Consider the following 11,890-nt stretch of genomic DNA (forward strand, 5'->3'; position numbering starts at 1 on the left):
CCATCATGATATTGTTTCTGCAGCATCTCCACACAGTATCATTCTGTGCTCAAAGCACTCGGTCCACCGTCCACGGCCATGCTTCCCCTGGGGCACCGCCGGCCTGGAAGCGGAGGTGGTGGCACAGACTGGGGACCCCAAATTGCTTTTTAAAGTAGGTGAATCACAATATACACAGCCATAAGATGTGAATAAATGCTTGTTTTGTCATATGCATCCCAGGCCCTAGCAAGTTCCAAGCTGGCCTGAACATCTGCCTTTTTGGTAGTGCTGAAATAGGCCTTGAAATAGGCCTGGGAGTTGAATGGTGCCTGACCTATTCCTTTAATAGCCAGAGGGTTGCATCATTTGCCAAATCAGACACTGTTCACAAAATGACCTCCTTACATCAGTATCATCCCTTTGGTAATGTGCTTGTTTAGTGCTGCTACTAGAGGGGTGAGGGGTGACGCATCCTTTCCATTAACACGAGTATTTCATCTATCTCACGGTGGCCTGTGCCAAGGCCATGCTCGAGCAATCTTGGAAAGACAGTTAAAACATAATAATAATAGATAGTATTTAGCAAGCACGTATTAATTGCTCACCATTGATAGTATATTTATCAATAATATCAATATCCATCAATAATAATATTTATTGTGCAGTTATGAAGGCACTGTGCTAAGAGCGTTATGTGTGTTATCTCATTTCATCTTCACATTAATTCTATGAGACAGGAATGATTATTATCCCAGTTTTAGAAATGAGGGAACTGAAGTTCAGTGAGGTTAAGGAAATTTCCCAAAGGAACTTGGCCAGTAAGTGTCAGAACTAAGTAAGTGCTCAACCAGGATGGAAACACAGGCCTGTCTATTCACAGCCTATGTTAGCTCTCTAGCCATACACGTGTATCTAACAGATATGCCGTACAAGTCAGTTTGATGCAGCTGCAAAATCTTTCTTATAATCATGCCAGTAGGGCTAGAGTATTCCAGCAATTAAAACTTCACAATATAATTGCATAGCATGGCATAAGACTCTTTGTGATCTAGCCCGTACCTCTATACACAACCCTCAATCCTCATCTTTGATTTTGCACCCAGTAGAACCACCCTGCTTCTAGTGCCCTGAGAACTTCATGGTGTTCATGGCTTTCTGCCTTGAGACATACTATTCTCTTTGTTTCACATTCCCTTCCACTTGTTTATTTGTCAAATTCCTTTAAAATCCAGCTAAGACATTGTCTTTTCCAGTAAACCTTCCCTAATTTCCCTCTGACAGTGCTAAACGTTCTGTTCTCTGTATCAACCTCTTCACTTCCACACAGAACCCAACTCTGCTGCATTATCTTGAGGGGTAGCCTTCCGCACGTTGGCTGGTAGCCCCCTGGGATAGGGATACTGGCATTTTTACAGGCCCTGTGTCAGCAGTGGCCTTGGCAGAGGCTGTACCCTTGAATGGCTTCATGGGTAGAGGGTATTGAAGAGGGGGAACCAGAGCAAAAAAGGAAAACAAAGGTGGATGCCGAATGAAGGCCTATGGCTGACAGACTGGTTCTTCCAACTATGAGACACACCTGGGGTCTTCCACTTAAAACTGGGGCAAGAACATGAATTCTGGGCTGCTGAGATATATCTATATACATAAACATATTTGTATTTATATATCTTGGTAGATTAAGATCATATAATCTTAAATTATAACCACAAACTATTGAGTCCTGGAGACATCAGAGTTATCCTTTTTTATTTGCTTTTAGGGAACTATATCTTATTTATCTTTATGTCCCAGGACCTATCACAAAGCCTGACTGACACACAGCAACTGGTGACAAAATATTTGTGGATTTATTTAATAAAGGAGTTAGGAGGAGTCCGAGAAGGAGGGTGAAGAGCATCACACATACATGCACATGCTTAGAACGTGACGATTTCTTCCTGGTCTGACCAGACCCAGAGTATGAAGCAGAAATGGGATCCATAGATCCCACTTTCCAACCCCTTTGGATTCTGTCCGTGTGTATGAGGACATGCTGAGACAAGTTCCGTGGCAGTTAGAACGTGAACTGGCTGCCAAGATGGAGAGGAAGGAGCAATTAACCTTTACCTTCTACTGTCCCAAGGTTCCCAAAGTCAAGGGGTACCGGAAATACCAAAGGGTGAGGAGGTACCCAATTGTAGTTCAGATGGGAAGAAGAGGACTTGTTTAAAGGCGGGTCTAGACAGAGTGTCCTAAAGATAGGGAAAAGATGACCCAGAAATGTTTGTTTTTTATAGAAGGGGTAGGGACAGCTATCCACCAATCGAACCCACGTGGGGGTACTTGAGGCAGAAAAGAGCAGGAGACCCTGGGGGTCAAGGGTTATCTTTTTGGGTAGGCAATATCTCCCTCATCCCTCATCCTTGTAGCCTACCCTCCCCACCAACCAACATCCGGGTGCCTCGATGCCACCCCAGAGGCTGCAGCAGCATGTGGACCAGACACACGCCTACATCCGAATGTTCTGTGGCAGCCTCTGTGGTTTTAGCCTCCTAACGCTGATCTGCATGTCCCCACTGAACTGGGTGCAGTTCCTGGTGATCAACGATGGCCTTGAGCTCTACGCAGGACTCTGGATCTCATGCAACCATGAGCTGTGCTGGAGCCACACACCCAAGCCACCCTGTGAGTGCCACTAAATTGAATGCCACAGGCCCCACAGTTCCAGAGTTTTCTGCCACAATGGCCCTTCATCTTTCTTCCTCCAAGATCTTTTGCCCCTCACCTCTCCAAGTCTAGGAGGGATCTCAGCCAGACTGTGAACATGGCCGTTCTTCTGTTTGGTGTCCTTGGTGTACCCTTTCTCCCTTCTACCCCAGGTTGTTTCCTCTCCCAAATTATGAGTTGATAGTCTCTTTACCCTCTGGGAAGAACTCGTTTGTCATTTATGATCTGTTCCTGTGATGAAAAGAGATTGTTATTCTAATGTGGTTCGCAGAAACAGAAGTGATTGATCATAGCTGGGAGATAGAGCAAAGTGTCTCAACCTCCATCAGATTTAACTTTCAAGGTCAGTTTGTTCTTATGCTAGCAACAGAAGAGAAGTTAAATGCATGTCAGATATGTAGTATAACAAATCCCAGCTATTTAGAGACTAAATTGTCAAATTTTATGTGAATTTAAGTAAATCTGAAGTTGCAACACATAATATTTAAAAATAAATGTCTGGGGCTAGAAGATACCATATGCATGAGGTTTTTCAACCAGAACTAAGACTTACAGGAAAGCTAAAACTACACTAAAGAGTTTCCCCAACATCCGCAAGAGAAACATTTACACAAAGAACAGGTATTGCGAAAGAAAACATACATGAGTAAAGTGTTTATTTCACTTCTTAGATAAACAGGAGTCCCAGATTTGGGGGGAGGGGGGACCTAGGCCCAACCCTGAAGTGGAGCATCACTTATTTGGCGTGGGCTCACGCTTTGTATTTGGAACTAAGGAGCGGGATCGTAAAGCGAGATCTTCGGAAGAAACTAAACTCCAAGGCAGGCAGAGAATTCAACTGCATCTTCAACTGAAAATAAAAACTAGAGAAAATAATTGCAACAAATATGAAAGATAAAAGGTTAATGGCCTTAATATATATATATATTATATACAAATTATTATTACAAAAAAGACAAATACCCCAATAAATAAATTTTTTATAAACAATTCACAAAACAGAAACTACAGATATCTAATAAACATGGGAAAAATGACTTTAACCTCAGTCAGCCATTAAAGAATGGCAAATCAAATGAACGATGAGATAGGATTTTTCAGCCATGACATTAAAAGAGATTTGTAAATGATAATACACAATGCTGGACACTCCCATACACACTGAGGACACATAAATAGGAACAACCAAAGCAATATGATTATGTGCATTCAGAGATTTACACTCACTGATTCCATTTCTAGAGAAATGGAGTGAGAGATATAGGCCTAAAAATTAAGCTGCAATTGTATTTATGTAACCCAGGCTAAACCTCAGGCCTTGAGATTATTATTTAAATCTTGAATGAGTCAGAATCTTGAAATGTTGTCACTTAAAGCAGTTTATTTCTTGGAGCCTTAAATTCACCTATGAGGCCAACTGTTAATCATTTGGAGAATGTCAACTAAGTGAGTCCTTAAGTACACAATTGTAAGTCAAGTATCCACCCTGTTTCCAGTGTTAACTAGTCCTAATTCTAGGGTCAGTTATCAGTCTGCAATACAGATCTCATAAGGAACTCCCCAAATATAATCAGTATGTCCAGGCCTCATCAGCCTGTAACAATAATATGTTATTATTGCCCAAATAGATTATTGCCCAAGTTCAAGAACTTCAAACTTTTACCTACTGGATTGCAAGAATTTAGCCCCCTCTCCCATGGAGTCCCCAGTCATTTCTTTTCTTTTTTTTTTTAATAAATTTATTTATTGGCTGCATTGGGTCTTCATTCCTGCGCGGGGGCTTTCTCTATTTTCAGAGAGCGGGGCCTACTGTTTGTTGTGGTGCGCGGGCTTCTCACTGTGGTGGCTTGTCTTGTTGCGGAGCATGGCCTCTAGGCGCACGGGCTTCAGTAGTTGGAGCACGCAGGCTCAGTAGCTGTGGCACAAGGGCTTAGTTGCTCTGTGGCATGTGGGATCTTCCCGGACCAGGGCTTGAACCTGTGTCCCTGTCCCCTGCATTGGCAGGTGGATCCTTAACCACTGTGCCACCAGGGAAGCCCCCCAGTCATTTCTGAGACTTTCACTGGGGCTATCTCAAGTGGGCTCAAGTACATGTGTGCTCATGTTCCTCTGTCCTGGACTTACTTCAGGCCATTGTTCCTCTGCATCTGTCTTCCCCTGGTTCTAGATAACTGATAGCCTCTGTGCCGTAGCTATTGGTAATGGGATGAAGAAAGGATGGGAGTAAAGGACACCATCCTTCACTTTTACTACTAGGTCACAGCATGGAACAGACCTTTCTGCTAATTTCCCCCATAGCATAGGTGAGATCAGACCATAATGTAAAAGAATGTGTTGCCACAGAGAGTAACTTGAACTGTCTTTTTTGCAGAGGGTGGGGAAGAAAGCATAGGTCTTTGGTCCAGAGCCAGGACCCCAGGAACCATCACACAATAAACACCCACAGGCTGTGTAGGGATGATTTATTCTGATGTACCAACTGTTTACAAGGGAATCTAAATACTAAGAAGATTTCAAAGCTTCCTCTCCAGGGTTCTGTGTATCCATCCAGGATCTTTTCTATTCTTACTGAGACATACAAGTAAGGCCTTTTATTAATGGGTAAGCTGCTATAAAGATTGCTGTTTAAAAGCTGAAATAGGATTTGCTCTTACAGGAGGTAGAGGCTTGAATTCACCTTTCAGACCTTTGTTTTGTTTTGTTACATGAATTTTAGAAGACTATGAAGTTAGCCAAATGCAGCTGTTTTAGACTCTGAAGGTAAGTGTTTAGTTAGTTTGGTTAGATAATTTTTTGCATATCATTATGACTGGTAGACTTGGTTCCTTTGAGGCGTTAGACTGTACTATGCTGCAGATATTTAGTTGTTCCTGTGGACTTGTGAGTGATCTTGTTTATGGGGTTTTCAGGAGGTGAGCAGCTAAGACTGAGAAGATTGTAAGAAGAACGTGAAGGTCCATTCTTCCCCTCATGATAGAAGAAAGACTGGACTGTAACATATCTTAGACAGGAGTTGGACTGAATATCTTAGTACTCTTTTGTTTTCTAAATATCAGAACCCATTTGAAATAGCATAAGCTAAAGAGCGAACTTCTTTATAATGACTCAGAAGCATCTCATAGACTCCCAAAGGCAGGAAGTTTTCTGGACCTCAGGGAATTCCAGAAGAGGCTGTGATCTCAGGCAAAGAAAATCAAGCCAGACAGTCACTCAGTCTGTCCAGAGCTCCTTTGTCACTCAACTTTGTTTATGCTTTATTTTATCTCTACAGCTCAGCTTTTCCTGTTTATTAGTATGTAAGTGCCTGAAAAAGGGGATATACCAGGCTAGCTTTATATCTTCTTGGTTCAAGCAAGCAAAAGAGGAAATTAGCATCAGTCAGTCCCAAATCCAGATATCCAAGGATCAGAGTTAAATTGGTACCCTTCCTTGGTCCTACTAGCTATAGTCAAGGGATCTATAGGCAAGGATCCAGGGCTCTAGACAGGGACTGCTAAGGCCCATGGAGGACTGGGGGCTCAATACTGCAAAAGATGCCTATCACACTGGGCTTCACGCAGCTCAGTCTAGGCTGATGGTTCTGACTGGCTAATTCTGAATGACCCAGTTTTCAGAAAACGTGCTGCCCTTGGGTTATCGTGTTTTAATGTGGCTAACTTGTTGGGGCCACATAGCACCTGACCTCTGTGGGTAGGAGTGTGGTTTCTCTTAATGGAAATTACTGTTATCGATTGTGTTAACCAGTGATGTGTTCTAGAGAACAAAATAAAACTTAAGAGGCAGTTTGTCAACTGGGATAAGCTTGGTACTCTTCTCTCTGGGTTACTTGGAAGATGGACTTGGATTCTTAGACATTGAAGTGCTTAGAGAACTTTCAGTGGTAGGGATGACCTGGCCCTTGTTACACTGAGACAGAAAATAAGCTAGACCAGGAGGCACCTTATAAAGCAGTGGTCCCCAACCTTTTTGACACCAGAGACCGGTTTCGTGGAAGACAATTTTTCGAGGGGGGGAATGGTTCAGGCGGTAACGTGAGCGACGGGGAACGGCAGATGAAGCTTCGCTTGCTCGTCTGCTGCTCACCACCTGCTGTGTGGCCTGGTTCCTAACAGGTGCCCCGGGGCTTGGGGACCCCTGCTATAAAGGATATTGAAGATAGTGGCGGATCCGTGGTATCTCAGAAACATACATCTACATGTAATTGTAAGTTACTCTATTTCTTAAATCTGTAAAACATTGCTGGGGAAGTCAAGGGAAGGATCTATTCCATGTTAGGGATATGGTAGCCAAAAGTATGGGCTGGCATGCTCCCTCTTCTGCCAAAGAGAGCAGAGCTCTGGAGCCAAGAGATAAGAGAGAGAAGGAGTGTTGTAGCACTAGGGTAAGGGCATTGGAGCAAAATAACTTTAGCAGACCTGTCCTCAAACACATGTGAGACGGGACCTTGAGAGACTCTCAGGAAAAAAAGGAGGTATTTGTGGGGTGTTAAATTCCTGCAGTCCAGTAAATTGGGTCTTGAAATCATTACAGTATGGGAGTTCAGGTAAATATGACTTCATTTTATAGTCACAGGCTGACAGGGACTGTACACGCCAGACACATTTGAAAGAGAAAAAACAAATAGAAACGAACTCCAACAACGATAAAATCATTAAGCAAAGTGTGTTGATATGATAGACTATCTTGTAGCTATTAAATATGATGTTTACAGCAGGTGATCTGGGGGAAATCTTACCATATAGTCCTCTTAAAAATCACGAAATTCAGTATCATATCCACTGTGTACAGAGGACAGAAAAATACCAGAAAGAAGCCAAATAAAATGCTAACAACGGTTGTCTTTGGATAGTGGGATTGTGGCTGATATTCCTGCTGCTTCTTGGTACTTTTCTAGTCTCTCCAATGCTTATATTGAACATGTATTACTTTTAGAATTAGAATTAGGAGCAAGAAAAAGGTTAAATTTGTGTTGTGATGTTAGAGTCACACCTCTTATAAGCTAGTTTACATCTAAGTTAATGTGTTAATGTACCCAGAACTATTTGTATAGTACCTTTAGTTCTACAGTGAAGGTTTTGCCTTCATAGTGAAAAATTCCAAGTATCAATGAAGAGCTGGGAAAGAAGATCCTTATTTGTGCCCCGGATGCCACATAGCAAGCTCAGCTTCATCCTCTTTCGTCTTCACTCCCTTCTCTAAGACTCTGTCTGGCTTTCTTAAGGAGAGGTCCTCCACTGGACTAACCAGGCCTTTCCTTTCTCCATCTCCTTGGCAGATTACCTCCAATATTCCAGGGCCTTCTTCCTCATCTCTGTCCTCACCATACTTGTTGCCCTTGGCTGGCTCTTCAGAGCTTGCCTCCCTAGAAGAGGAAGAATGACTCCTAACTTGGATCTGAAGGTATCCATGCTCAGCTTCATCTCAGGTACAGACCTAGATGGCAGGGTAATACTATGGTAAAATTGTTGAGGGAACATAGTTCCTCTGTGTGGGCTTTCATCCTCTTTTTCTTGTCCCTTTTCTCTTCTTCATTATTACATCAAGTTGCCAGCTACCTGCCTTGTCTTATTGTATAAAACATCCATTAGTGGGCTTCCCTGGTGGTGCAGTGGTTGAGAGTCCACCTGCCGATGCAGGGGACACGGGTTCGTACCCCGGGCCGGGAAGATCCCACATGCCGCGGAGCAGCTGGGCCCGTGAGCCATGGCCGCTGAGCCTGCGCGTCCGGAGCCTGTGCTCCGCAACAGGAGAGGCCACAACAGTGAGAGGCCCGCGTACTGCAAAAAAACAAAACAAAACAAAACAAAAAAACATCCATTAGTTAACTTATGCCAGGCTCCTTCTCTCTCCCACCTTGGTCAGTCCTTGAATTCTTATCTTCTTGATCCTTTCTATACAATATGGTGTCTGGAAGTAGACGAAGAGTTGGGGGTGGCTGTTGAGGCAGATTGAAGACACTAAGGGATATGACGTATTTTCTTCTGCTCCTAGCCTCCTGCTTGCTCCTCTGCCTCATCCTATTTCTGGCACAGGTTCACTGGCATTCTAGAGATGCCATGGAATCAGATCTCCTATGGACCTATCATATTAATTGGGGGAGTGACTTCTTATACATGTTTGCTGGTGAGTCAGTCCCCTCCCTGCTTTATGCTAGAAGGATAGAAGGGGAAATCACTTCTTGGAAGGGAGGTGGAATCTAAGAGAAATAGAAACATTAACTGTTCCTGTTAAGAACACTTATACATCTAGAAGCAGAGTGGTATGGTAAAGAAAGCACAGATTGGGAATTCCCTGGCGGTCCAGTGGTTAAGACTCTGTGCTTCCACTGAAGGGGGTGCGGGTTGGATCACAGGTTGGGGAACTAAGATCCCGCATGCCGCGTGACGTGGCCAAAAAGCATGGATTTTGGAGTCTGAAAAGTTAGAATTAGTAAACTGTTCTACCACTAACCGAGGCACAGACAGGTTGAGTAACTTGCTTAAGACAATACAGAAAGTAGTGAAACTATGATTTACATCCAGGAGGTTCTAGCTTTGTTCCAACCATGTAAGAAGTACAGTAATGAAATGGAAGCACAGAAGGATAATGGAAGCCTGTTGGGGGAAGGAGGGTTGGCTTCACTGAAAAGAGGCATTTTGAGCTGAGTATTTAAAGAATGAGTTAGAATTTTAAAAGCCAAAAGGCCATCTGTCTCTTGAAACTCACCTCGAATTCTTCTCTCCCCCTAGGGATTATCTCCTTCCTCAACCACATAACTTCCAGATCTCCTCCCCTTGATCAAAATGTCACTGCAGTTCCCATAGACAAGTCAAGGCTGGGGATTGGTCCAGTGACTACAGTACCGCCTGCTGAAGATGCTGAGTCAGGGTTTCAGACAAAATCTACAAGTGAGAAAGAGAAAAAACTATCAAGTACAGAACTGTGATGGTGATAGGATAACCCAACTACTTCCTGTCTTAAAACAGGGGAGGAGAAGCTAACTGAGTAGGGAATGATTGTGCAGATTCGAGGAAACTCTCCTAATACCATGGCCATATTGCTGAAGGAGAGAGCATTAAAGCTGATGAAATGTCCTTTGTGTATGTTGCATCTAAAATATGTATGGTAGTCATAAAGAAGATAATGAAAACTCACCCGAGAAAAAGTTTCGAAAAGAAAACATCAGTGTTTAGGGTCATGAATGAAAGAAACTAGCAATAGATGCAGTGCGTGGATCAGAGCTCTCTTTGGGCATCAGGGATTTCATAGACCAGAATGGTCAATGTAGAAAAATGTCACCAAATTTTGTTTGAAGTTTTCTTTATCGTGTGTGGCTTTGGGAATACCCAGGATGGAAGGCATCTGAATAATATTGTTGAATCTAATTGGCGATCATTACCAGAAATGGAATGAACAACAATGGCGATAATACCTACCACCCAAAGGAGGTGAGAGGTGCTGGGTAGATTCTGGGGAATTCATGACATCCCACTTCTTATGAAGATTGGTAATTTGAAAACCTTACAGTCTATTAGGTAAACCAACTGCTTCTCCCTAAGCTAGAGGTTATGTTAACCAAGCATCCATAAACTCTCTGAAATTCTATACAAAACTTGTGTATGCTCTTTTCTGTGAAGAGGGCCATACATTCAATCAGATTCCTGATAGGCCTATGACTCTTTTGATTCCTTAGATTATGTTTTACTGAGCGAAATGAGGCTAAAGGACTTTCTTCAGCCTAAGTATATACATGGACAAAGTTAAAATTTTTTCCATGTTTTGTATACTGTTTAAGACTGAGTAAGGGTGGGGGAATTCAGGCAATCACATGGATCTTTTGATGGCTAAAGATCCCTTTTAAACTTAGACCAGATTCCATGCAGAAGGTCCCTGGCCTTCATGTTGTCCTTTATTCCTTTAGTAGCTGCCACTAGTCTTTTGTTTGTTGAGGTCCATTCTTCTTCTTCTCAAGCCTGGCAATGGAATGGACTATAGTGTCCAGTTTCACCCCTTGCTGCTCTTAAAGGTAAGCCCAGGACTTCCCTGGTGGCGCAGTGGTTAAGAATCCACCTGCCAATGCAGGGGACACGGGTTCGATCCCTGGTCCAGGAAGATCCCACAAGCCACGGAGCAACTAAGCCCGTGCGCCACAGCTACTGAACCTGCGCTCTAGAGCCCGCGAGCCACAGCTGCTGAGCCTGTGAGCCACAACTACTGAAGCCCGCACGCCTAGAGCCCGTGCTCTGCAACAAGAGAAGCCACTGCAATGAGAAGCCCATGCACTGCGACAAAGAGTAGCCCCCGCTCACCATAACTAAAGTCTGTGTGCAGCAAAGAAGATCCAACGCAGCCAAAAATTTTAAAGCTAAATTAATTAATTTAAAAAAAAGATAAGCCCTGGGATCCTTTTGTTTTAATTTAGAGAGTCACTGGTAACCTTTGTAGAAAACAAACTTAACAGTTCTTATAATCCTGGTCCCTGGTCAGTCATTCCCAAACATTTCCAGATGATGACCAGAAGACTGTTAGGTTAATACTTCTGCTTTTATTCCTAAAGGTAGGAGTTTAGCAGCACATGCATGTGTGCACCCACCCATAGAGACACACACAAAAGCACGTATATACACACACCCCATTTTGACCCTGCCTTAGAAAACTCTTTTCTCCATGTTGGCTCCTTCTCTCCATGTTGGCGATCTTAGTTATTGCAGAGTGACTGGTGTCTCGTTACTTCAAGGGACCTCATTTCCGAGGCTCTTCAGGCTGTTCCTGGGCCTTTGTTTGTTGTAAGAATAGACATGTAGTCAAGTCCAACTCCCCCTCCTCCCATCACCACTCACCTGCTAAGTATACCCCACATATTGACTAATTAAGAACTTACTGAGTTCACAAGAATTATTTATAATTCAGTTTGAATACTATAATTATATGACTAAATTGACAGGGAGCTGAGTACTGATGACTCTACAGGGAATGGAAGTTTTAAGTGGGGTGAGAAGAAGGAAGCAGGTGTGAATGAGAAGGGAGGATGCTAGGTATTCAGAGAGTAACGATCAAGACCCTGGCTATTACAGGAGAATAGACAATAATTATAACTAAGTTTCTACTTTACTATCAGAGAATGATCTTTAAGCATAGTCTTTTGCTGCTCCTTTAGAAACTGAATGCTCTATTTTCTTCTCTCTTTCTTTGCTTGTAGAAAATTCCTTTAAAAAACTTAAGT

The 11,890-nt window shown here is 43.0% G+C and overlaps 1 protein-coding gene across 1 annotated transcript; it reads left to right on the forward strand.

The window, feature by feature from the left end:
- Nucleotides 1-2,059: 2,059 nt before the first annotated feature.
- Nucleotides 2,060-9,613, forward strand: TMEM202 (transmembrane protein 202; the record flags this gene model as incomplete). Its single annotated transcript, XM_082649414.1, has 5 exons — nt 2,060-2,140; nt 2,391-2,646; nt 7,964-8,113; nt 8,680-8,811; nt 9,417-9,613. The coding sequence occupies 5 exons, from the start codon at nt 2,060-2,062 to the stop codon at nt 9,611-9,613; spliced, it is 816 nt and encodes a 271-aa protein (XP_082505540.1).
- Nucleotides 9,614-11,890: the final 2,277 nt, after the last annotated feature.

The sequence above is a fragment of the Grampus griseus genome (genome assembly GCF_964374135.1).
Source record: "Grampus griseus genome assembly, chromosome: 2".
Classification (NCBI taxonomy): Eukaryota; Metazoa; Chordata; class Mammalia; order Artiodactyla; family Delphinidae; genus Grampus; species Grampus griseus.